General features: G+C 43.3%; 1 protein-coding gene across 5 annotated transcripts in view; it reads right to left on the bottom strand.

Moving 5' to 3' along the window:
- Positions 1–673: 673 nt before the first annotated feature.
- The window catches only part of usp33 (ubiquitin specific peptidase 33), a 79,552-nt gene continuing 54,478 nt past the window's right edge, over positions 674–25,747 (bottom strand). For 4 of the 5 annotated variants that reach the window (XM_038793751.1, XM_038793749.1, XM_038793748.1 and 1 more), the window contains 7 exons: positions 24,797–24,923; positions 16,715–16,884; positions 16,083–16,164; positions 10,758–10,866; positions 8,531–8,633; positions 6,847–6,915; positions 674–2,910 (listed from right to left, as the gene is read on the bottom strand). In XM_038793751.1, coding sequence (XP_038649679.1) covers positions 2,756–2,910; positions 6,847–6,915; positions 8,531–8,633; positions 10,758–10,866; positions 16,083–16,164; positions 16,715–16,884; positions 24,797–24,923 — 815 coding nt within the window. In that variant the 3' untranslated portion in view covers positions 674–2,755. Of the gene's footprint in view, positions 2,911–6,846; positions 6,916–8,530; positions 8,634–10,757; positions 10,867–11,641; positions 11,690–16,082; positions 16,165–16,714; positions 16,885–24,796; positions 24,924–25,747 lie in introns of those variants that run through there. The other variant, XM_038793753.1, reaches the window with a different exon arrangement.

Raw genomic sequence — 25,747 nt, 5'->3', positions numbered from 1 at the left:
ATATCACATTGCTGCTGTGGGAACTTGCTGTGTGAAAATCTGCTGCTGCGTTTCCCAAATGACAACAGTGACCAAAAAGCTTCATAAAGTATTTCACTGGCTGGAAAGCATATTCAGATATTTGGTAGTCACTATATAGATACAAGGTTTTCTTTCTTTCAAATGACCTTCCAATGCTCACTGCCCAGGTTCATACTGGCTGAGTGGCATCTTGAACAAGGTGCTGAAAGCTGACAGGCAAGGATTCAGGCCTTTGGGAAGAGTGAAGGAAACAGGACTCGCACCAGGCTACAGGATATCTCTGGATGGGATTCGAACCCTCGACTACTGACTTGGATAAGAGCGTTACCATTAAGCCAAAGTGGACAACGTAACGTTCCTTCTTCTCTCGGCTGCCAATTGCTTAAAAGCTTTTCATATCTTGACATCTTCCCACTGTGATGACAGGTCATCGATCTGAAACATCAGACGGTTTCTCTCATCACAGGTTTGCCTGACCTGCTGAGTGCTTCCTAGCATTGTCAGTTGTTATTGCAGTATATCTGCCTAAATGCAGACAAACTGTGGATAAACCAGACGCCTGAAAAAAAAAAGACAGACCATCAAACCTCAGGAAGGTGAACTGGACATGACATCACCACAAAACACGTAGGAAAAGAACCTGTAGCAAAGCTTGTGTCACTTGTTTTATTGAACAAAAGATGCAATCCCTGTTGCTATTCAGCATTAAAAAGCTAAGAGAACATCTTCCACTTATTATGCATTCCAACTTACTTCCACAATTATGGACTTCTGCAACATTGCAGCAGTTTCACATTCATGATCCTAATGTCACAAAGATAACATGCACAGGTGATCGAGAGTGAGTGCTTCATTCTAAGAGTTGAAGGTGCCTGGTTCCGTTAATTGCAATTATTGTACAACTAAATTTGTCAAGGTACTTTTTTTACATTCCTTATATAAATGATTCCTTTTAAAAAAAAATGCAGTAAGATAGTTAGAGTCATGATTTCTTCAAAGTGCAAAGTTCAACTTAAATCAGCCACAGTTGCAGTGAGATTTGCATGCGCAAGTTAAAAAATAAATTAATACAAAAAAGCTCAAGGGAAAAAAATCCTGTTAGAAACAGAAAAGTCACATTCTGGCTAATGCATGGTTTCAATTTTATGGAGCATTCCTTTGAGGCACATGCTAAGGAAATCGGCTTCAATCATCAATTCTAGAAGACTGTTGCACAAAGAACAACTCGACCGTCCGGCCAGATTCAGGACTATTTTTGCATCAGTTACATAATTTTACCCTAGAGAATAATCAGCTGTGCTTTCAGCGGAATACTTCCAAGAAGTTTGGCAAGAATCACACTCGAGTCTAAACCCAATTGATACAGTCTCCTTTTTGCTGCAGATTAAAAGTTACAACATTTACTGCGGTGAGCAGCCTCTCTTGCTTTACTCATGGACCGTGCAGTAGGAATCCCATAGATTTATTGCAATACAACTGGATTTTATTTCAATCACTGGTCTTTTACTGCCCGTCACTTCTGTATGCTCAGCTCCAGGCACGCTATTTGAAGGTAGAAGATAGGAGACGGTCCGCTGGCATTTAAAAACTATGGTCAGAGACTGGCTGTGGGAATGTGACAGTGGTAATGCGGGCCTCAGAATTCAGGATATAACTCGAGAAAGAATTTTATCGTGTCTCTTACAGCGAATTACTTTTGCAGTGAAGTGGCTCACTGGAGGCTGAAGATACTTTCGACACAGCAAGTACACATTAAGAAAACCAAATATTGCTGGTGGCCGTGGCTGGGTCAAGACTCTAAAGAACACTGCCTACCCATCAAATACTGCACTGGAATTTCTTACAGCAGGTAGGCGAGCGCTCAGTTTAATGTCAATACGTTTATGAAGTAGGCTGAAAGACAGGGGCAATAGTGGTGGACAGTGGTTTTATATAGCCACCTCCCCAGGAGTTGGTACTGGGACAACTGCTCATCGATCAATATTAATAACTTGGATTCGGGTGTAGAGGGCACAATATCAACATTTGCAGATGAGACAAACCCGAAGATCTTGTGATACGGTGAGAAGGAGCTGATAGACTTGACAGACAGGTTGGCGGAATGGGCAGACATAACGGCAGATGAAATTTAACACAGCGTCAAGTGACACACTTTGGCAGGAAAAATTAAGAGTCAAAGAGTACAATTCGAAAGGGGGTGCAGGACTCGAGGGGCCCATGGGGCAGTGCGCTTGCTTCAGGTTGGGAAAGTGATTAGAAAGGTAATTGGGATCCCGGACTTTATAAATAGAGGGAGTGTTTAGACTCAACTTTACATTTTTGCAAATTCTCCTGAGAATATTCCTTTAGCTGCTTACAGTAGCACGGACAAGAATTTTGAAATCTTTGATTTTTTGTCTACAGTACAGTGCAAACAGAAGATCAGTGCTTTCCTGAGTCGACTTAATATAAGCAACCCATTTCACACTAGTACACTTCCAGTGTGTGGGCCTGTCACAGGTCAAAGCTACATCACATACCACTAGAAAATGTTTCCAACCCTTCAGTACAGCTTATCAGGTAAGCCAGAAATCTACATCAAACTATATTACATAACAGGGGTTTTAACTTGTGTGATTGTCCCTAAAAAAACAAACCATTAATGTCACTGCAGGAATTGTTTTCAGAAAATATATCACAACCTGGAATGCTTGAAATCCAGCATAATTCACAGTTTCTAACATTTCCTTTAACATTATTGCACCGGACGTATTTCAACCTCATTTTTCTCTTCTGCACTCGCTGTATCAGGATGGCTGACGTTCTGCCGCAAAGTGATCTCTGGGCCCCCTCCGTAGATAGAGTAGAGGAAATTCCAGGTCTCTTCGGAGATCTGGCCTGAATCAGCGCCTAGAACAAGAAATTTAACAAACAAACACGATTAGTATCACCACACAAGAAGTTGGGATGGTGGGAGCGGTAAACAGCATCCTCCCAAATCACACCAACCAACTCAGTTACAAGATTCTTTGTGGTTTCTCTGGACAACTGGCCAGTCCACTATTGTAGACTGCCTGAAAGTCAGTCCGTCCTAATTTGCCTGGCTACTATCACTGTATCCGACCCCGGCAGTTGATCAATAAATCTGGAGCACAACGATAGTCTCAGCAATGACAACCACCAACAAAAGTCACAATTGTTATTAAAAACCCTTGTAGTTCACTAATATCTTTAAGGAAAGGAAATCTGCTGCCCTTGCCTGGTCTGGCCTACATGTGACTCCAGACCCATAGCAATGTGGCTGACTCTTAACTCTCCTCAATGATGACCTAGCAAGCCACTCAGTTCAAGGGCAACTAGGGATAGGCAACAAACGCTGGTTTTGTCCAGTAATGCCCACTTTCCATCAAATAATTTTTAAGAAAACTAACATTATAGATCAACCAGATAAATGAAGACTATGTGGGTCATAGGTTTACCTGTTAAATTACAACATCTGTATTTACAATACATGCAAACCTGTTAAACTACACTTAAAGTACTTAATTAGTACTTCCGCTGAGGTCATAAAATGCACACCATAAATACAGGTCTATCTTTTTTGGGTGCCTTGGACTTTAGGCGCTTGGACTGTTCAGGCTTTCCCCATATGCCCTTCAGATTTCATTTGTTACCGAGTTATCTGATCTCAGGTGAAACTTGAGGTGTTGTTGGCATATCAGTGTCCTATTCCAGTATAATGCTGATAGGGAGACTGCAGAAAATAGACACACCTCAGGGTCTGAACTAGATCCGGATCTGAGCTGCCAAACTTGATACAACTCTTGCCGAGGGATCTAAAATAATTCACTGGTACGGGTAGGGGAGGCGGTGGCGTAGTGTTATTGACACTGGACTAGTAAACCAGAGACCCAGCGTAATGCTCTGGGATTCCAGGTTCAAATCCCGCCACTGCGGATGGTGAAATTTGAATTCAATAAAAATCTAGAATTAAAAAGAGTCTAATGAAACCATTGTCGATGGTCGTAAAAACCCATCTGGTTCACTAATGTCCTTTAGGGAAGGAAATCTGCCGTCCTTACCTGGTCTGGCCTACATGCCACTGCAGACCCACAGCAACGTGGTTGACTCTTAAATGCCTCCTCGAGCAATTAGGGATTGGCAGTAAATGCTGCTGGCCTAGCCAACGATGCCCACGTCCCATCAACGAATAAAAAAAAAAAATTGGATATCCCCAGAGACTGGCTGACTGGCAGATCCTATAACTAGACTGGTGTAATGGGGTGGTGGTGGTGCAGTGATAATACTGGACTAGTAATCCTGAGGCCCAGGCTATTGCTTTGGGGACACAGTTTCAAATCCCATCAGTGATGGAAATCAATTAATAAATTTGGAATTAAAACAAATGCAAGGTGATGAATTTTGGAGGACCAAATCTATGAATTATAAGGGCAGCACGGCGGCGCAGTGGATTGCACTGCTGCCTAACGTCGCCGAAGTCCCAGGTTCGACCCCGGCTCTGGGTCATTGTCCGTGTGGAGTTTGCACATTCTCCCCATGTTTGCGTGGGCTTCACCCCCACAACCCAAAGATGTGCAGGGTAGGTGGATTGGCCGTGCTAAATTGCCCCTTAATTGAAAAAGAAATGAATTGGGCACTCTAAATTAAAAAAATAAAGAAAAAGAAAATCTATGAATTATACTGTAAATGGTAGAAATTAAATGAAAATCGCTTATTGTCACAAGTAGGCTTCAAATGAAGTTACTGTGAAAAGCCCCTAGTCACCACATTCCGCCGCCTGTTCGGGGAGGCTGGTATGGGAATTGAATCGTGCTACTGGCCTGCCTTGGTCTGCTTTCAAAGCCAGCGATTTAGCCCAGTGTGCTAAACCAGCCCCACCCAGAACCCTTCGGAACATTAACATACAGCGGGATCTGGGCGTGTTGGTCCACAGTTCCCTAAAAGTGGAAACACAGGTGGCCAAGGTGATTAAGAAGGCATATGGCAGGGGCAGCACGGTGGCACAGTGGTTAGCATTGCTGCCTCACGGCACTGAGGTCCCTGGTTCGATTTCAGCTCTAGTTCACTGACCGTGAGGAGTTTGCACATTCTCCCCGTGTTTGCGTGGGTTTCACCTCCACAACCCAAAGATGTGCAGGGTAGATGGACTGGCCACACTAAACTGCCCCCTAAAAAAAAAGGAACATGGCATGCTTGACTTCATCAACCAGGGCCTTGAGTACAAGAGCTGGGAAATCATGTTGCAGCTATATAAAACCATGGTTAGGCCGCATTTGGAGTATTTGCGTGCAGTTGTGGTCACCACATTATCAGAAGGACGTGGAAGCTTTGAAGAGAGTGCAAAGAAGGTTCACCAGGATATGTTGCCCGGTCTCGAGGGTGTTGGCTATGAGGAGAGGTTGAATAAACTAGGATTGCTTTCACTGGAGACCTGATAGAGGTCTACAAAATTATGAGAGGCATAGACAGGGTGGATATTCAGAGGCATTTTCCAAGGGTGGATGTGAGAATTACAAGGTGAGAGGGGGGAAAGTTTAAGGGAGATGTGCGGAGTAAGGTTTTCCACACAGTGTGGCGGGTGCCTGGAACGCGCTGCCAGAGAATGTGATGGAAGCAGGAACATTAGCAATATTTAAGAGGTATCTGGGTGGATACATGAATAGGGAGGAAATAGAGGGATATGGACCGAGTAAGGGCAGAAGGTTTTTTAAGACAGTCATAATTGGCACAGGGCATTGCCCGTGCTGTACTTTTCTTTGTTCTTTGTTCTCAAACTCATCTAATGATGGCTGTGAAACTATCACTGATTGTCGTAAAACCCCATCTGGTTCATAATGTTCTTTAGGGAAGGGTTATACTTGGTTCCGTTTGTTGGGCAGAGTCAGCTCCGGAGGTCTAACTCTGAAGTTGTGCTCTCCCAATGCATTGGTCGATAAAGGATCGTTCTATGCCCGAGACTCCTTCGATTATTTTGGGGGGAAAAGAAAAGCTACAACCCCACAAACATTTTTTTCTCCTTGTTTTCTCAGCTCTACCCTTAGAGATTCCACATTGTCTGAGCTAATATCCTTCCCAGCTATTACGTTAATATCCTCTTTAACCAGAAATGCAATCCCACCACCTTTTCCAGCGGATCAGATCCAAGCTCCGGCGTACTGCCACATCAGTCAAGAATGGTGACGGACAATTAAACAACTTACTTGAGGAGGAGGCTGTGCAAATATTCTCATCTTCAATGATGGGGTGGGGGAGGGAGGTCCAGTACATCAGTGCTATTCTAGTAACCCCCTTCATTATTTTTAAGGGATATATTAGGTCATACATCAGCCTTCACTGTTTTAGAGAGTAGAACCAGAGCATGTTCAATCTTTCCTGTCAGAGATTTGCTATCTTGATTCAAAATGTTTTTTGCACACACTCCAGTCCTTCGTTAGCCATTTCATAAAATGGAAACCAGAACTACACACAGTATCCCAAGTGTGGTCTAATCAAAGCTCTATGTGGGTATATAACATAACTTCTCTCCTTTTCAGTTCTATTAAAAATAATCTGTTGGGGGGGGGGTCAGCACGGGGGTGCAGTGGTTAGCATGCTGCCTCACGGCGCCGAGGTCCCGGGTTCGCTCCTGGCCCCGGGTCACTGTCCGTGTGGAGTTTGCACATTCGCCCCGTGTCTGCGTGGGTTTCGTCCCCACAGCCCAAAGATGTGTAGGTTAGGTGGATTGGCCATGCTAAATTGCCCCTTAATTGGAAAAAAATGAATTGGGTACTCTAAAATTAAAAAAATATAATAATAATCTGTGGGAAATAAAGAATGTGGACATACCTTGTTTTAAAGACACATGGTTGCTCTTGCTGACACCGATCTTAGTGTTATCAATTGGGCCAGGATGCTCTAAGATAATAAAAAAATTAAAAGCTTATTAAATCAGGGACAACATTAATCAAGTGCATAATCCTCATCAGTTGGACATTTATTTAACATAAAGCAGGTTAGATATTGCTACAAATGCATACTGCAAATAACACATTTTGCATTCCTCTCATTGGAAGGCACCTTATTGAAGTGGAGAAAGTTAATATTTAAAAAATGGATCCTTGACAGTCTCAATATTATACAGAGGACAGAGAGGCACTATAAGAAGGTGCAAAAGGAAATTACTGGAATTATTCCAGAGCTGAGAGGTTATAACCATCAGGAAAGTTTGAACAGGCTGATGCTCTTTCCTCTAGAGAATTCAAGACCCCGAGAGGCAACCTGGTAAGAGAATTTAATTATGAAAGTGGTTGATAGACGAGATAGAGAGAAGATATTTTCACTTGTAGGCGAGACCAGAGCTGGAGACTAAGGGCAGGATTGTCTGGTCCGCCAGCCACATGTTTCCCAGCGGCGTGCCATTCACTGCCGGCGGGAGTCTCTACTCCCGCCACTTGTCAATGGGATTTCCCGTTGTAACCGCCCCACGCCGCTGGGAATCCCGCTGGCGATCGTGTGCAGTCGGTGGGAAAAGTGAATTGCAACTACTGTTGAATTCTGGCCTACAAGTGTAAGGTAGTCATTAATACACTCATCAGGGAGTTCAGGAGAAACCTCAAAGTGGTGAGAATTCCCACAAGGAATAGTTAAGGTGCATAGCATAGAGGCACTTAAGGGGAAGCTATATAAACATGGAGAAAGGAATAGTAGGATGTGATGATGGAGTTAAATGAAGGGAGATGGGAGGAGGCTCGTGTGCAGCATAAAACACTGGTATAGACCTGTTCGGTCAAATCGTCCATTCTTATACTGCAAATGATTTGTAAAATGTTCGGACGACATTTTCAATAGGTGACAACCCTGTCAGGCATGCACTGTCTAAGTGTAAAATCGAAGCTAAATAGCAGGCTTTGCGGACAGCTCAAACATTCAACCCAATGAACACATCTAAAATGAATGCCCAAACATGAGTTGCGTTAGAACGCTAGCCAGATAAGGCAAGGTCTAGTTTCCTGCTCCTGAATTCATGGCCCATAAATTCTCATGTCCAGGGGGTTGGACATGGGAGGTAGCCAAGATGATGTGCTGGGAGGGTCCCCCGGAAGTACCCATGCAAGGACAGCACGGGATTTGACCAGGGAGTTCAAACTTCCGATGGGCAACTACCCTGCACCTGGAAGAATCTGGTACTTGAATTTAAATCTGAGACATTAAATGGGTTCCGACTGACTTAACAGAATAGGTACCTAGGAAAAGTTTGGGGAATTAAAACTACTTTTAACTCTTGCGTTACACTTGTCTTACCCACCCTGAGTCGGAAGGTCAGGTGTGAAACATACAGCCCGGCTTGGGTAAGTAAGAGAAGAGCATTCACGTTCTGGCCCCATATACTCTGTTAATTATCCCAAAGCATTCACCCACAAGGAAAGCAGACACCAATTCAAAAAATCCCCAAATTTCAAATTAATACAACTTCCAAAATAACCAACGCATTAGCTCATGTTACATGTTTGTAACATTATGGTTTACATACCGTGTTCCTTGCCCTTGACAAATCCTTCCCATTCTCTAAACCATTGCATGCTAATACAATAGATAACAGAAGGCGATTCTTCTTCCTGGAAAGCTTTGTTTAACTATATATTTAAAAAAAAACACAAAGTGTCAGTTACTTTATTTGTCGCACCTCACAAACTCGCCAAAGGCCTGCCAAAAACAATTGATACACCAACACTGCGTGTACAAACTGAATATTATTTTTAAAAGAAGACTTGCATTTATACAGCACCTGGAGAGGTCGCAAAGTGATTTATAACCAATTAAGTATTTTTGACGTGCAGGCACTGTTGTAATGTAGGAAATGCTGCAGCTCAATTTGTGCACAGCAAGGTTCCACAAACAGCAATAAAATCTGACCAGATATAGGGAATTGCGTCAACAGGCATTGTGCCAACTGGAACATTCTATTAACTGGAATTTCATGGCTGGGTCTAACAAAGAGACGGTACCTTCCCTACACCTGTGTAAATGCTCTTCCTGTAGTCAGCAGCCACATTCACTACAACCCGAGTGGCTTGTTTACGGTGGTCCAGCTCTGCACTTGGACAATGATACGAGCCGGAAAAGATGTTTGAGAATGTCAATGAGCGTCTGCTGTGTGCCCAGCAGGATCGCAGCAGCGGGAAGGAGAAGGGGCGGGGGACAGGCCAGGTTGGGTGGGAGAACCTGGCCCAAACCTGGGAATTCTTTTAAAAAAAAAAAAATTTAGTACCCAGTTCATTTTTTTCCAATTGAGCTGCAATTTAGCGTGGCCAATCCACCTTTGGGTTGTGGGGGCAAAACCCACACAAACACGGGGAGAATGTGCAAACTCCACACGGACAGTGACCCAGAGCCGGGATCGAACCTGTAGCCTCGGTGCCGTGAGGCAGCGGGGCTAACCCACTACGCCACCGTGCTGCCCTCCAGGCCTGGGAACTCTGACCTTCCCGAGTTGGAATGAGAGTGACACTTAAAACCAGCTTCACTCGGGTTGCTGCTGACTTTTTATATCTCATTGAAATAACATTGTTGCTTAAATAAAAACAAAATGCTTTAGGTATTGGAAATCTGGAATAAAAATAGAAACTGCTGAAAAAAACCTCAGCAGGTCTGGCAGCATCTGAGGAGAGAGAAACAGAATTAATGTTTTGAGTCCATGTGACTGTTCTTCAGAGCTAAAGAGAGGGACACCTGATAGATTATATACTGTTCACGAGGGGGTGGAGCAAATTAGAAGGTCACAGATAGTAAGTGGTAGGTCAGAATATCAAGAATTTATTTTCTTTTTCTTTTTTTATAAATTTAGAGTACCCAATTACTTTTTTCCAATTAAGGGGCAATTTAGCGTGGCCAATCCACCTACCCTGCACATCTTTGGGTTGTGGGGACGAAACCCACGCAAACACAGGGATGAATATGCAAACTCCACACGGACAGTGACCCAGAGCTGGGATCGAACCTGGGACCTTAGCGCCGTGAGGCAGCAGGGCTAACCCACTGTGCCACCGTGCTGCCGAGACTATCAAGAATGACAAAAGGATTTATGACGGAAAAATGTGAGTGGAGAGAAAGCTAGCAGGAAAAAAAAAAGCAAGAACTTCCGTAGATATTTAGAAAATTGTTAAAGGCAGCGCCCACAGAAGGTGATTCTGCGGAATTAATAACGGAAAGTATAAATTGAACAGGTATTCAGTATTGGTTTTCAATATATAAAATGCAAGTAATATCCCAGAAATAGCTGCAAATCTGGAAATGGAAGGGGGGGAGAGAGAGAGAGAGGAACTCAGGAAAATCATAATCACCACAGAAGTGGTATTGAGCAAATTGTTGGTGCTGCAGGCAGACAAATCCCTGGATCCTGATGGACCTCATCCTAGGGCCTTTAAATAAGTGGCTAGTGAAAGAGTTGACGCATTGTTTTTAATTTCCCAAAATTCCTTATACTCGGGAAAGGTTCCATGAAATGCAAATTAGTGAATGTAACTTCTTTATTCAAATGGAGAGGGTGACGGAAATCAGAAAACTAGAGACCAGTTAGTTTAACATCTGTCATAGGGAAAATGTTAGAGGTTACTACGAAAGATGCTACAGCACAGCAATCAGGCAGAGTCAACATGGTTTTGTGAAAGGGAAATCACATTTAACCAATTTATTGGGAGTTCTTTGAAGGGGGTCACATATGCGATGGATAAAGGGGAACAAGTCATTTGTTTCCTTACCCGTATGAACATTTCCAGTTCCATCTTCCTTCTCTTTTCAACCTTTTCAATCTCGATCTGACAGATTTGGCAGTTGTAGAGATGATTGACAGCTGGTCCCCCTCCATACCTGGTAGGGGAGCACAACAGAAGTTCTAGTTTCTGTAAAACTTAACACTGCTGCATGCTAAGTCAAAAAATACGAAATAGCTTGCATTTATATAGAATCTTTCCCGACCTCAGGATGTCCCAAAGCATTTTATAGTCAGCTACTGCCGCAGCGGTCACTGCCATATTCTAGGGAAATGTGACAGTTAATTTGCGCACAGGAAGATCCAACAAATAGCAAAGATGTAAATAAGACAAAGATGCAAAGACAGTTAATCTGCTTTAATGATGTTGGTTAATAGTACACCAGGTGCTATACAACTATACAATAGATTTAAAACCTAACAGTGAACTAAAGTGATAGGAAGCGATCAAAGAGATTTAAGGTTTAAGGAGCGACTTTGAGGAGGAAAGAGGTAGCGACAGAAAAAGGTTCAGGGAGGGAGTCCTAGAGATTAGAAGCTAGCTAGGCAGCTGGATTAACTAAAAAGTAATCAAACTAAACTGATAACTGTCCCCCCCATCCCCCATCAGCAAACAAAACATGCAACTGCTTCTTAAATAAAGCCATGGTGAGACACGGTGGTTAGCACTGTTGCTTCACAGCTCCAGGGTCCCAGGTTTGATTGCCGGCTTGGGTCACTGTCTGTGCGGAGTCTGCACGTTCTCCCTGTGTCTGCGTGGGTTTCCTCCGGGGTGCTCCACTTTCCTCCCACAAGTCCCTAAAGACGTGCTTGTTAGGTGAATTGGACATTCTGAATTCTCCCTCAGTGTACTCGAACAAGGCCCAGAGTGTAGCGACTAGGGGCTTTTCACAGTAACTTCATTGCAGTGTTGATGTAAGCCTACTTGTGACAATAAAGATTATTATTTTAATTCTCTAGTCCACATGGATGTTCATTCCACACAACGGCCATCTGAAATCAGTTCTAAACTTAAGTTCCGCTAATTAACCTTACGTTCCCCTCTGAGTTGTCATAGTTTATTTTAAAGTAGATTCCAGACTTATCTTTTCTATACCATTCATCGCCTTTGGTACCTTATTACTCTATTTTTTTGAAAAGATCAATCAAGCACGGGTACAGCAATCAACCAATATGCAGCGCATTTATCACAGGGAAAATGTGCTTCACAACAGCGTAATCTGACAAATATACCAAGTCAAAAAGGAAATAAAAGCAAAATACCAGCAGATGCTGGAAATCCAAAATAAAATCAGAAAATGCTGGAAATACGGATTTGGTATGGCAGCATCTGAATAGAGTTAACGTTTCAAGTACAACCCTTCTTCAGACCCAACAGAATGTAGAAATATGATGGGTTTCATGCCTTTGGAAGGGAGGAGAGAGAGGAAGGACAAAAGGGAAGCTCTGGGATATGATTGGGGCGGGAGAGATTAAATGACGAGGATATCATGGAGCACAAGGCAAAGGGAGTGGCGCGTGTTGTAGCAAAGAAATGAAGTATTTCTCCAGAGTGAGTGTGAATGGCAGAATAATGAACAACTAACTCTGCCTGCAAGCAAAAAAGTGAAGAATAAGACTGGCATGTGGCAAAAAAAAAAACAGAAGCAAAGAGGAAGACTAAATTTGTGCTCTGACATCATTGAACTCAATGTCAAGTCCACAAGGCTATAAAGTGCCTAATTGGAATACCATGTGCTGCTCCTCAAACTTCCATTGAGCTTCACTGGAACAGCACGGTAGCACAAATTGTAGCACTGTGGCTTCACAGCGCCAGGGTCCTAGGTTCGGTACCCCGCTCGGTCACTGTCGGTGCGGAGTCTGCACGTTCTCCCCGTGTCTCCATGGGTTTCCTCCGGATGCTCCGGTTTCCTCCCACAGTCCAAAGATGCGAGGTTAGGTGGATGGCCATGCTAAATTTCCCTTGGTGTCCAAAAAAGGTTAGGTGGGGTTACGGGGATAGGGTGGAAGTGAGGGCTTAAGTAGGCCGGTGCAGACTCGATGGGCCGAATGGCCTCCTTCTGCGCTGTACGTTCAATTAACATTGCAACAGGCCGAGGACAGAAATGAGTGTGGGGGAAAATTGCAAGCAATGGGAAAACTCAGGATCATTCTTGCTGACTGAACTGAGATACCCAATCTGCATTTGGTCTCCCCAATACAGAGACAACCACACTCTGAGCAGCACAGAATGCTAGATTGAAAGAAGTATAAGTAAATCATTATTACACTTGGAAGCCTTGATGGTGAAGAGATAGTAGGCAAAAGGGCAGGTATTATACCTTCTGCGATTGGTCCTGAGGGGAATGAGGTGTTGGGGTGATTGAGGTGTCAGAGGGAATGGGCCCTTCAGAATGCTGATAGGGAGGACAGGCAAAGGTGTCTTTGGTGGTGGCATCACGCTAGAGATGGCAGAGATAGTGGAAGATGATCCTTTGAACATGGAAGCGATTGGTGTTGGAAATGGGGGCAGAGTTCTGGGAGATGGGGGGGGGGGTAGTGGGAAATGGGTCAGACAATTGACAGTATGGCGGAATTCTTGACTGAGGAAAAAGAGGAAGACATAACAAAAACACAGTCTGGGAGATAGCATAATCAGAACAGATGTGACAGAGGCTGAAACACTGGGATAATGGAATAGAGCTCTTTCCAGAGGCAGGGTTAGAACAAGTGTAGTCGGAGTTGGGAGCCTTACAATCAATATTAGTAAACTGTCTATTGCCAGAAGTGGAAATAGAGAAGTGTTATTTGTTCTTTGATGGGATGTGGGCGTCGCTGGCAAGGTCAGCATGTATTACCCATCCCTAATTGCCCGTGAACTGAGTAGCTTGCTCGGCGATTTCAGCGGGCATTTAAGATCATTGCTGTGGGTCTGGAGTCACACTAGGCCAGACTGTGTAAGAATGGCGGATCCCCTTCCCGAAAGCGAATTAATGAACCGGGTTTTTACAACAATCGATGATGTCTCCATTACGGAGAGGAGCTTTTCAATTCCAGATTTATCAATTTGAATGAAATTCCACCAGCTGTCAGAGGTGGGATTTGAACTCATCTCCTCAGAGCATTAGCCTGGGCCTCTGGATTGCTAGTCCAGTGACATTACCACTACGCCACGGAAGGGCAGGGGGGTGTTAAGGGATGTGAAGGTGAGAGAAGGGTGGAAGTTTGAAGCAAAGTTGAAGAAGTTTTCCGGTTCCAGGCGACAGAAGGAGACGGTAGTGTTACAGTTTGCAAGCACGACCCTGACCTTCTGGCTTCTTGCCATGTTAATTCACCACTTTGCTTTCATGCTCACATTTCTGCCCTTGGCTTGAAACGTTCCAGTGAAGCTCAGTGTAAGTCTGAGGAACACCACCTAATCTTCCAATTAGGCACTTTACAGACTTGTGGACTCTTTCAGACTTTGTCTCTATTTTGATTCTGTATTTTTGCCACATGCCAGTCTAAGTCTTGCCTTTCTTTTTTTTTCATGTTTTTTTGCTTTCGGACAGAGTTGTTTATTATTCTGTCATTCATATTCACTTTGGAAAAATGCTTTGTTTCTTTACTACAACCATTACCACTCCTTTTTTAAAAAAAATATTAGAGTGTCCAATTAATTTTTTCCAATTAAGGGGCAATTTAGCGTGGCAAATCCACTTACTCTGCATATTTTTGGGTTGTGGGGGCCCTGGTCAGGTGTGCCCTCCGCACCATCTTGAACTCAATCAAGTTGAGCCTCGCACAAAGAGGTGGAGTTGACCTTGTGAAGAGCCTCACTCCACAAACACCCATCGAAAACCAGGCCCAGCACCCCCTCCCATTTCCTCTTCACCTCCTCCAACAGATACTGCTCCTTCGCTAAGATCCGGCCATAAATGTCCAAAATCTTCACTTCCCCCAGCTCAGCCAGCAAAAGGACCCTATCCAAAAGAGAGGGCGAAGGTGCCAGAGGAAAGGAAGGAATCTCCTTGCGCAAGAAGTCACGGACCGGATAAAACCTAAATACGTTTGCCGTTGGGAGTTGGAACTTACCCAACAGCTCCTCAAAACCGGCGATCTTCCCCTCTATAAACGTATCCCCAAACCTCTCCCTCATGACCCAAACGACAAGCCCAAACTCACCATCACAAAGAGGCGATTTCTGCAGATTGGGCTTAACATTGACACGTCGGGCGCCCAGCTTAAAATGTTGCCTGCACTGCCTCCAAATCCTCAGAGTGGCCACTACTACCGGACTTGAAGTAAATTTTACGGGGGAAAACGGAAGTGGAGCAGTAACCAAGGCACTCAAACTAGCTCCACACATTTTGCCCCAAAGCTGTGACTAATTAATACAAGTGCCCTTCTTAATAAAATAATGTTGATGCATACATTTTGTTTGGGGTCCTGCAATGGTTTGACCCAAAAGATAATTGACTGACCAGAAGAGTGGCATCACAACTCGAAACAAAAGGCCCATTGATGCACATCAGCAACCAGGAAAGTCCCTCACAGAACTTGGGGAAGTTGAAACAAGCTATGACTTGTTCAAAAATGAGAACATAAAATGGTGCTCTGGTGGCGAAGGAATCTGGACAATTACCTTGCCCCTCAGCGTCTCCAGGTGAAAGCCACACCAAAAATGTCAAGCAAGTTGCAGCTATAAACAAAATGGTGAGCCACTTTACAGGGAACTCTCAAAAAATGTTTTGACTGCAAAGGCAACAAGGCAATGCTGACCGAAGTAAAATGACAGACCTAGCTTGCAGCTCAAGTACATCAAAGAAAGACCCCCCCCCCCACAGCCTTTTATATCTTAAAAAGGAATTTTAAAATCAGGATTTGGGGGTTTAATCAACAAACATGGAACATCAATGTCTCTCAGAATTTTCGGAGCACAGCTCCTTCCTCAGAAGGAGCTGTGCTCCGAAAGCTCGTGTTTGAAACAAACCTGTTGGACTTTAACCTGGTGTTGTAAGACTTCTTACTGTGCTCACCCCAGTCCAACGTCGGCATCTCCACATCTCAGAATTTACAACTAGACTACCGATTAGAGTATCAATTCCACTTCAGTGGTTCTGCGATATCAAATGTGTTTACAGGGGATCTTGCATAACTCTCTCAGGGATCGAATGTCATGATTCCATCTATACGAGGTTTTCCTTTCGCAACTGCGTGTTTACTGTGAAAACCAGTGGCCTTGCTGATCCGTAATAGCATGACTGAACATGAGCTGTTATTCAAGGACAGATTAACCCTAAATAGTCACTTCCCAAGAAGTAGAAGGAAAGGACAAAGGTGTCACATTACTCACCTGCTGTACAGAGAGTCCCACACATTCTGAGGCAACATCACTACAAGATCATCTATGTAGCTGGCCTTCTGAGGGGGGACACCTGGAACAGACATGTTTCAGTGAATTGTGTTATATGCTGACTCCCCAATGGCTTGCTTTTATGATTCTTTAATCGAAAAAAATACAATGCCGCCCCAAGCAGAAATAGATTTTTATGGTGACTTTCTACCCTCATATGCAGGTTAGGTGGATTGGCCATACTAAATTGCGCCTTAGTGTGGTTAGGTGGGGTTATGGCGGGGGAATGGGCCTAAGTAGGGTGTTCTTTGAGAGGGCCTCCTTCTGCACTGCAGGAATTCTATGGTTCTTTTTGCTGGGGTAAAGTTACACAGGGAGTGGTGCTTTGTACAACCAAGCTAAATGTCATCTGACATTCGTATCTTCTTCAAAGAGGTCACTAATGGATAAAGATCTGGAACAGATTTTCGCTTTGAATTGTCCAGGAACGCAGAGGTTAGTTTGAACAGAATTTCTAACTGCCTGATTAGGTCAATTAGCGGCATATAAAACAGGAATCAAATCTAGGACCCTTTAACCCATCAGCTGCCAACAGCTGGCATGGCTGCCATGTATTTCAAGCACCACCTTACCTCCATGAGCACAAAGGAACTCATTGTTACTAATGGGGCCTGGCTCAGCAAAAGTCTTGAATTTGTTCAGCCACTGGCGCGATATGTAGAACTGAAGCAGGCTCGGTTCCATCATATTCAGTAGATGAGTTACTCTCTGTCTTTCCTTCTGCATCTCCTCACTGCTTTTCCTGCCAAATAAAAATGACAAGACAATGCATTGAAAATTTGCCTGAGCTGAATTCCTGTTGATCCCACTGCAGAATTGCTGTATCCTCTTCCTGGAGTAATATCACCAATATCTTTGGTTGCTGTGCAAAAAGAAATGGGGGGGGGCTTCAAATTGTTCCATAATGAGGCATGCACCATCAGATGGTATCTCTGCATCATGTCCTCTCACTAGACACGACTCATTCTTGGGAGAAAAAGTCTTGGAATCATACAGCACAGATGGAGGTCAAATGGCTCATTGTGCCTGTGTCAGCTCTCCAGCTATTCAATTAGTGCAATGTCCCTACTCTTTCACTACCACATCAGACAAATATTTCTCCTTCAGTTACTATCACTTCCATCCACCTTTCAGGAAGCAGACTTCAAAACAATAAATCACGATTTAAAAAAAAACTCTTGTGCTTGCATTCTTTCCCCTCTCCACTACACCCTACCTTCCAACATCCCCTCCCAACACTGGCACCAGACTCAAATCCTCGTGACATTTTAACTGGGCAAAATGGAAAAAAGTTGCAGGCTTGTGTGAAGGATTGAGGTTATTCCGGACCTGAAAATACTTTATTATTAATCTATGCTCTAGGTTAACCCACCAAAAGAGGGAAACCTGTTTTCCTACCAAGACTCAGGATGGATCTCACGAAGGGAGAATGCTTTTCCGGGTCTCAGACAGTTAAACAGGATCTCAGTTACTTTTTATGGGGAAAGTGCAGATGCGTCACTCATAACTAAATCTTTACCTCTATCGTCGTGGGTCCTAGCCATTTAAGGCTTCCTAAATGAGTGTATAGAAGTTTAAACTTTGAGTGTAATTCTCACACATTATAATTTTAATCAAAGTATTTTTTATCGTAAAAATACTCCCAGTAGATATATACAGAATTATAGAGTTAAAAATACAAGTTGACTAACAGTCTTTTAGTTATCTGTTATTAATATAAAAACCCGTTAACAGTCCTTTGTTATCTGTTAACACACTAAATTCACTCAAGAAAATGAGATATCTGAAACATGGAAAATCCTAAAGTATCTCCTATCAATTTCTTAATACATTTCTAAGAAGTTAAATAAAAACATACTTCCAAAACCTGAGGTTTTGTCTGACGAGGCAAGCTTGAAGAACAGAGCTTTGACCCACACTCCTGCAGGGGAGTGAGAAGGTACCTCTCTGTAAAAATGCCCCTCTTTTTATACATAAAATCTTCTAATCGGTCAAGGACTGCTTCTGTTATCTTGTCACTTATTGTTGGTTAATTGCCTATAGCCAAATGGCTAATTTGATGTATTATCATCAATATATGTTTTAATGATCATAGTGTCTGTGTAAATGTCAGGTGTCTTAAGATATATTGGTAAAGAGGACTCGTATAGAGGCCTGTCTTTTTTCAGTGTTGTCATGTTCTTTAGATACCAAAACAGACACTTTTTGTGAGGGTGTTATTCTAAGTGTCAAGTGGTATAGTTAGGAAAGGATTTGTATACTTATTTATCTGAAGAATTCCTTGTCCTCATGTTTTGAATATTTATAGGTGTAGGGAGTGATCCCAAAGAATTTATGGTCTGTCAAAGAAAGGCCTTTATTATCTTGTATTTGTTTGCATTAATGAGCCTTTGAAACCAGTTCCGAGTTTCTCCCATCAGGTGGTAACCTCTACCTGACCTTTAGCTGAAGTGGTTTTATTCCACTTTGAATTAAAATGTTGTTTGTATTAATGCCTTATTTCAAACCGAATTCTGCGGCGAACATGATATTCATCACACTTGGAGTAATAGATTTATCAGGACTGCTAACGTCATTCTACCTAGTAAACAAAATGTTCAACTTTCCTGCAAGCTGCTTCTCGAAGGGTAGGAATAATCTATATTCAGAAGCAAAAAAATAATCAATAGTTTGTTACAATCCTCATGGGGACAGACTGAACGAACCCCAAATGGAGAAATTACCAGTCAAGACTCCACTTTTTGTAGCTGTTACTTGAACACGAATCAGATAATGCAAATTAAACATGAATTAACAGGCAAGTGATACTAGAAATAAAAAGGTAAATTTAATTTTAAACAGTCAATACAAAAGTATGTCTTTTGCAGCCAAAAGCTGTTGGTTCAAGGCAGCTCACCACCACCTTCTGAAGAGCAACTAGGGATGGGCAATAAATGCTGGCCTAACCAGCGATGCCCACATCCTGTAAATGAATTTTAAAAAGCATTTGCGTCATTCCCGGCATAGTTCCACAATATGCTGTTCTTTGTTTATTGCTTTTTCTTCATTCTTTCATGGGATGTGGGTGTCCATCCCTAATTGCCCTCGAACTGAGTGGCATTTTAAGAGCCAACTACATTGCTGTGGATCTGGAGTCACATGTCGGGTGGCCAAGGCCAAGTAAGGATGGCAAATTTCCTTTCCAATGACGATCGACAATGGTTTCACAGTCATCATTAGACCTTTAATTCCAGATTTTGTATCGAATTTAAATTTCACCGGGCTGCACAGCGGCACTGCTGGGTTGCCAGGTCCCGCAGACCGGTATTTCTTAACCAAGAAAATTACAATTGATGCAAACTCTTTAAAGTCCTTTTCAAATTATTAAAACAATTACAGATTCCACAGTAATTTTAAAGAAATTGCAAATGTTCCTCAGTGTTGCTTCCATCCAGGTCAACGGTCGTCAAAGCTGCTAAGCATTAAGGGCTGCATTATGTAAAATAACATGTCAGTACGTCAGTATGACATTGCATTGTTGAAAGTTCTGCCTCACTGCACCGAGGCCCTAGGTTCGATCCCAGCTCTGGGTCACTGTTTGTGTGGAGTTTGCACATTCTCCCCGTGTTTGCGTGGGTTTCGCCCCACAACCCAAAAAGATGTGCAGGGTAGGTGGATTGGCCATGCTAAACTGCCCCTTAATTTTTTTACATAGACATAGAATTTACAGTGCAGAAGGAGGCCATTCAGCCCATCGAGTCAGCACCGGCTCTTGGAAAGAGCACCCTACCCAAGGTCAACACCTCCACCCTATCCCCATAACTCAATAACCCAACTCAATAACCCCACCCAACACTAAGGGCAATTTTGGACACTAAGGGCAATTTAGCATGGCCAATCCACCTAACCTGCGCATCTTTGGACTGTGGGAGGAAACCGGAGCACCCGGAGGAAACCCACGCACACACGGGGAGGATGTGCAGACTCCGCACAGACAGTGACTCAAGCCGGAATCAAACCTGGGACCCTGGAGCTGTGAAGCGATTGTGCTATCCACAATGCTACCGTGCTGGAAAAAATGAATTGGTACTCTAAATTTATTAAAAAATAAAGAAAGTTCTGCCTCACGAATGAGAAATTAGAGACCGTCAGATCCTGCGGCACCATTCTAAGCAGAGCTAGGGTATTCTCCCAGTGTCGTGACTAACGTGGACTCCTCAAATCAGTACCACAAAGATCTAGCCAATTATCATATTACTATTTGGAGGAACATGTCATGTGCAAGTTGTCTGCTGTGTTTCCTCCATTACAGCCGCAACACTTTAAAGGTATTTAATTGGCTGTGGCGTACTTTGAGACATCCTTGTGAAAAGTACAGTGCAAGTTCTTTCTAGCAAAGATATTTAATGGGGATTTTGTCATTTTGGTACAATGTGTTCTAATAATGCTCAATACTCTTAAACATTATATCCTAATTGTGAAAAGAGTGAATGTATGTATAACATACATCACTTCACACACAACTAATTACTTTTGAAGTAAAACCATTTTGCACACAAGATCCTGCTAACAACAATGGGAATGGATGAGCAGATTCACTGCTTTTGGAGGTTCTGGTTGAAGGTGGAATGTTGTCCAGGAGATAAGGAGAATAGCTAGCTCTTTAAATAGTGGGATCTTTAGGATTATATTCAGTTTGAATCAAAATCCATCAGTAAATGCATCGCATTTTGAACGTTTATCAGGAAACCAATCCATACTGGAGTGATATTTCATACCAACTGCATCACAGCCAAGTTGCTTTATCTAAAGTTTCTAATTTCTAATTTCCAGCTACTACAAAAATAGCACTGATCCTGCTATCACGGTCAAGGGTTCACTTTGTTTTGACACAAAATGAGACGACAAAAGTCAAGAAATGGACACAATAAAAATGAAGCACTTCTGTTGAGAGACTAAACTGAATCTTGAAGTTTGTCACGCCACATGTCAACTGGTTGAATGATTTCCTTTGTGCTGCACTATTCTATACAGAACTATTAAGATCCAGGAAAAAGCAGGTTTTAATCAGGGTCACGTAAACTCTGTCCGTGGCAGCAAATTATTTCCACAGCACAGTCCCGTTGGGACAACCATCATGTCGGTCCCAGTGGGATATCAATCAAGGTATCTTCATGGGCCTAGTGGGGGCTATTACAAGAGCAATGCTTTTATCTCCTGTGGTACATTTATTTTTCAATCAGTGGTTGTTATTAAGTTGGTTGGGAAGTCGGTTCGCTCAGTTGGCTGGACGGCTGATTCGTGATGTGGAGCGACGCCAACAGCACGGGTTGAATTCCCGGTACGGCTGAGGTTACCACGAAGGCCCCGCCTTCTCAACCTTGCCCCTCACCGGACATGTGGTGACCCTCAGGTTAAATCACCGCCAGTCAGCTCTCTCTCTCGCTGTAAGGGGAGAGCAGCCTATGGTTCTCTGGGACGATGCTGACTTTCACATTAAGGTGGACCCTCGAAGGATGAGAAATTCAATTCCAACACAAACGTCACATGTGACTTGCTCAAATCCAGTTTTGATTAGAAGCTCCTTTTTCAATTTAACTGTTACTATTAACATACGGTTAATTTAATACAAATTTCCAATTGAAGCCCAAATCAAAGTCTAATCATTTCAGTAATGTTATTCTCCTGTCTTCTGAAGACATGGCTGATCATGCGAGGTCACATGACAAAATCAGTAGCTAAAGAAAATGAATGGTCCCTGGATACACTGCAAACTCAGAGGTGTTGTGGCAAGTGAAAATACAGATGTCGGGGTCGCCTGCGAGAGTAATTTCAAATGGACAAAAATATCCAAAGTACAGGATAAAATAACACCCCTCTTTCAAACAAAGAACAAAGAAAATTACAGCACAGGAACAGGCCCTTCGGCCCTCCCAGCCTGCGCCGATCCAGATCCTTTATCTAAACCTGTCACCTATTTTCCAAGGATCTACTTCCCTCTGTTCCCTGCCCATTCAAATATCTGTCTAGATGCATCTTAAATGATGCTATCGTGCACGCCTCTTCCACCCCCGCTGGCAAAGCATTCCAGGCACCCACCACCCTCTGCGTAAAAAACTTTCCACGCACATCTCCCTTAAACTTTCTCCCTCTCACCTTGAAATCATGACCTCTTGTAATTGACACCCCCACTCTTGGAAAAAGCTTGTTGCTATCCACCCTGTCCATACCTCTCATAATTTTGCAGACCTCAATCAGGTCCCCCCCTCAACCTCCGTCTTTCCAACGAAAACAATCCTAATCTACTCAACCTTTCTTCATAGCTAGCACCCTCCATAGCTAGCACCTTCCTCTAGCATTGTACTGAACAATAGCTTTGTACTTGAAACTGCAGATGTTAAATTAGGAGAGCTTTCAGGGTTTTGGCGAGGAATTATGAACTGCGGCATCATAAGCTTGATCGGGCTTGGAGTTTTAAAGCGCATCAAAATACGGCATGTATCATTTTCATCATTGTTGTCGGTTGCAGCAAAGAGGAAGGATGTCACTGCACTGCACCACTTATATAACTGTCTACATACATGTTGATTTAACTTCAAACCTAAAAATTCTTTTGGAAGTTGGAAATGAACAGATTATATTTGTGAAGATTACGTTAATTATGCAAACCCCCTCAAGGCATTCCAATTCACAGCAGCTGCATATGAATTGGATCAGTTTTACTGCAGAGCTACGTGGCAGATTCCAGTGAATTTGCATTGTCAAATTTGAATTGTTGCTAGGCGAGTCGACTTCACAATTACCTTCCTCATGCAGCGCAACAGATTGCAAATTGAATTGTCTGGACCTTCTGCAGTAAATTCATAACCTTCAAACTTCCAAAACAGTCTTGTACAAACGTTTGATGTTTGAATGAAAAAATGCAATAAGCTTGTTTCAGTGTCGTGACTGGCAACCCAGTATGATGAGCGGAACCAAGTCAGCTCGCTGCCAAAGTTTATCACGGGGAAAGGACCATTCTAGAGATTTAACGCACACTGCTGTGATTTTTAAATCAGTGTGAAAATGCAAGTCACCATAGTCTCAGAGGACCATAGGCTGCTCTCCCCATTGAGAGCTGACTGGTGGTGATTTAATTGGGAGGGTCATCACACCTCAGGCTGGGGACAAGGTTGAGAAAGTGCGGCCTTCATGGTAACCTCAGCCGGTATGGCAAGGACTAAATGTCCTACCTCAGCCACATCATTGTCCATGCAAAGAAGCGGCGGTTAGATCTTGCCCATAGTTCAACCTATGTATGCTAAATTATATTTGCGCCACACTCCAAAGAGGCAATCTTAGTTAAAGAACTTCAGGGTAAGGAAATACATAATAATAATAATCTTTATTGTCACAAGTAGACTTACATTAACACTGCAATTAAGTTACTGTGAAAAGCCCCCAGACGCCACATTCCGATGCCTGTTCGGGTACACAGAGGGAGAATTCGGAATGTCCAATTCACCTCACCGCATGTTTTTGGGACTTGTGGGAGGAAACTAGAGCACCCGGAGGAAACCATCACAGATACGGGGAGAAAGTGCAGACCGGATCCGCGCAGACGGTGACCCAAGCTGGGAATTGAACTCGGGACCCTGGGGCTGTGAAGCAGCAGTGCTAACCACTGTGCTACCGTCCCCCCCAACAACATAGCACTCAAAATTAACCAGGGGCTGGTTTAGCACAGTGGGCTAAACAGCTGGCTTGTAATGCAGAACAAGGCAACAGCGTGGGTTAAATTCCCGTACCAGCCTCCCCGAACAGGCGTCGGAATGTGGCGACGAGGAGCTTTTCGCAGTAACTTCATTGATACCTACTTGTGACAATCAGCGATTATTATTATTTAAATTGTGGAATAAGCGTAAATTGACAATACATATATTTTCTTTCGGGACCATTTAAACTCACATTTTGCTGTTATTTTTTAAATAGTTGGCTATGAGGGAGGGAAGCAACGAGAAATTCACAGTAGATTTGATCGTGATGTCACTATCTTGATCGTAACACAAAGCCAAAAGACATAGCAAAACATTGCACTAAAGGAGTTTGGAACGTGAAGGAAAACGCAAAGATTATAAACACTGTCCAGTCAATTAATTATTTTGGACAGATGGACAACTGAGCAGGAGTGGTCAGTTAAGGAGCAAGCGTAGCAAACTCCCACTAACACCGATATGATAATGACCAGCTAATCAGTTTCAGTGATGCTGGTTGAGGAATAAACGTTGATCAGAACACCAGAAGAATTCCCTTGCTCTGTTAAGAAAGGACCATCTGAGAGAGCGGCCATTCCAAAGATGGTGGTGTCGGCCTAGATTTTGTGCTCAAGTCTCTGGAGTGGGACTGAACCTTGCAACCCTCCGACCAGAGTGCAAATGCTACTACAGAATCATTGTTTACACCACAAAATCACGTCAGATTTCCTCAGCCAAATGGGACTGCACTGAACGTTTGAGGTTTATGACTTGGCTGCCTAAAATCCAGACGATTAAACTTGAAGTCATGAAACTGGCAGGACCACTGATTTGCAGGGTCAGGATGAGTCAAAATCGATTCTTATTAAGCAGGACCACAATTCTACATGCTTATCCATGGAAAGCAAAACCCAGCAGCCTTCTTCAAGAGAGCAGAGTTACCTGTAGAAGAGCACGTAAGCTTCCGCATTCTGCACAGTGGATTCCGACACTTCCATAACACTCTGGTCATCAAATTCAAACCATCGATCATTCAGATCATTTAGGCAATAGGCTGTATAATGGCCACCTGAAGTTAGGAAAACACAAACATATGTAAAGGTATCCTGGATGAACTGAATCATCGTATATGAAATCAGGACACTGGCCTACAGTGCCAGAAAAGCTTAATGTTGTTATTGCATTGAGGATCTTGGAAGCCCTGAAAACCATGATCTGACAATACATGCAGCAGCTACCATTCCTCCACAAATGGTATGTGTGATAAATATATTCTCTCCCTTCTATCTGGGAACTGCAATGGAATGAGTCTTTCAGCAAGCAGATTGAGAGTCATAACCGGCCTGACCGCAAGAATTTAGATCAACTCCACCTTCTAGACTTTTCACCCTACTCATTAATTCCTCTCCTTCCAACAAATTGAAATGGTCTCCAATATTCTTTTACACTACCAGCTTCAACCAACATATCTGGCAATTCTTTCTGCAATTTATTTGGGTGGCACAGTGGTCAGCACTGCTGCCTCACAGCGTCAGGGGCCCGGGTTCGATTTCAACCTTGTGTGACTGTCTGTCTGGAGTCTGTGCATTCTCCCCGGGTGCTCTGGTTTCCTCCCACAGTCCAAAGATGTGCAGGTTAGGTGGATTGGATATACTATATTGTCCCAATAAGGGGTTGCAAGATGGGGGATTGGGCCGAGGTTAGGGTGCTCTTACAGAGGGTTGGTGCAGACTCAATGGGCCGAATGGCACCCTTCTGCACTGTAGGGATTCTATGATTCGAGTGTTCACCCTCTGGGTGAAAGAAAGTGTGCCCGCCATATTGCTCACACAAATTAATATCACAATTGGGTCACTGGAACGGGCAGATGGATCTTGGTTTAGAATTCCAGCT

The sequence above is a fragment of the Scyliorhinus canicula genome, chromosome 4 (assembly GCF_902713615.1).
Source record: "Scyliorhinus canicula chromosome 4, sScyCan1.1, whole genome shotgun sequence".
Classification (NCBI taxonomy): Eukaryota; Metazoa; Chordata; class Chondrichthyes; order Carcharhiniformes; family Scyliorhinidae; genus Scyliorhinus; species Scyliorhinus canicula.
The sequence above is the reverse complement of the archived record's forward strand: the minus strand, read 5'-3'. Positions and strand labels throughout refer to the sequence as shown.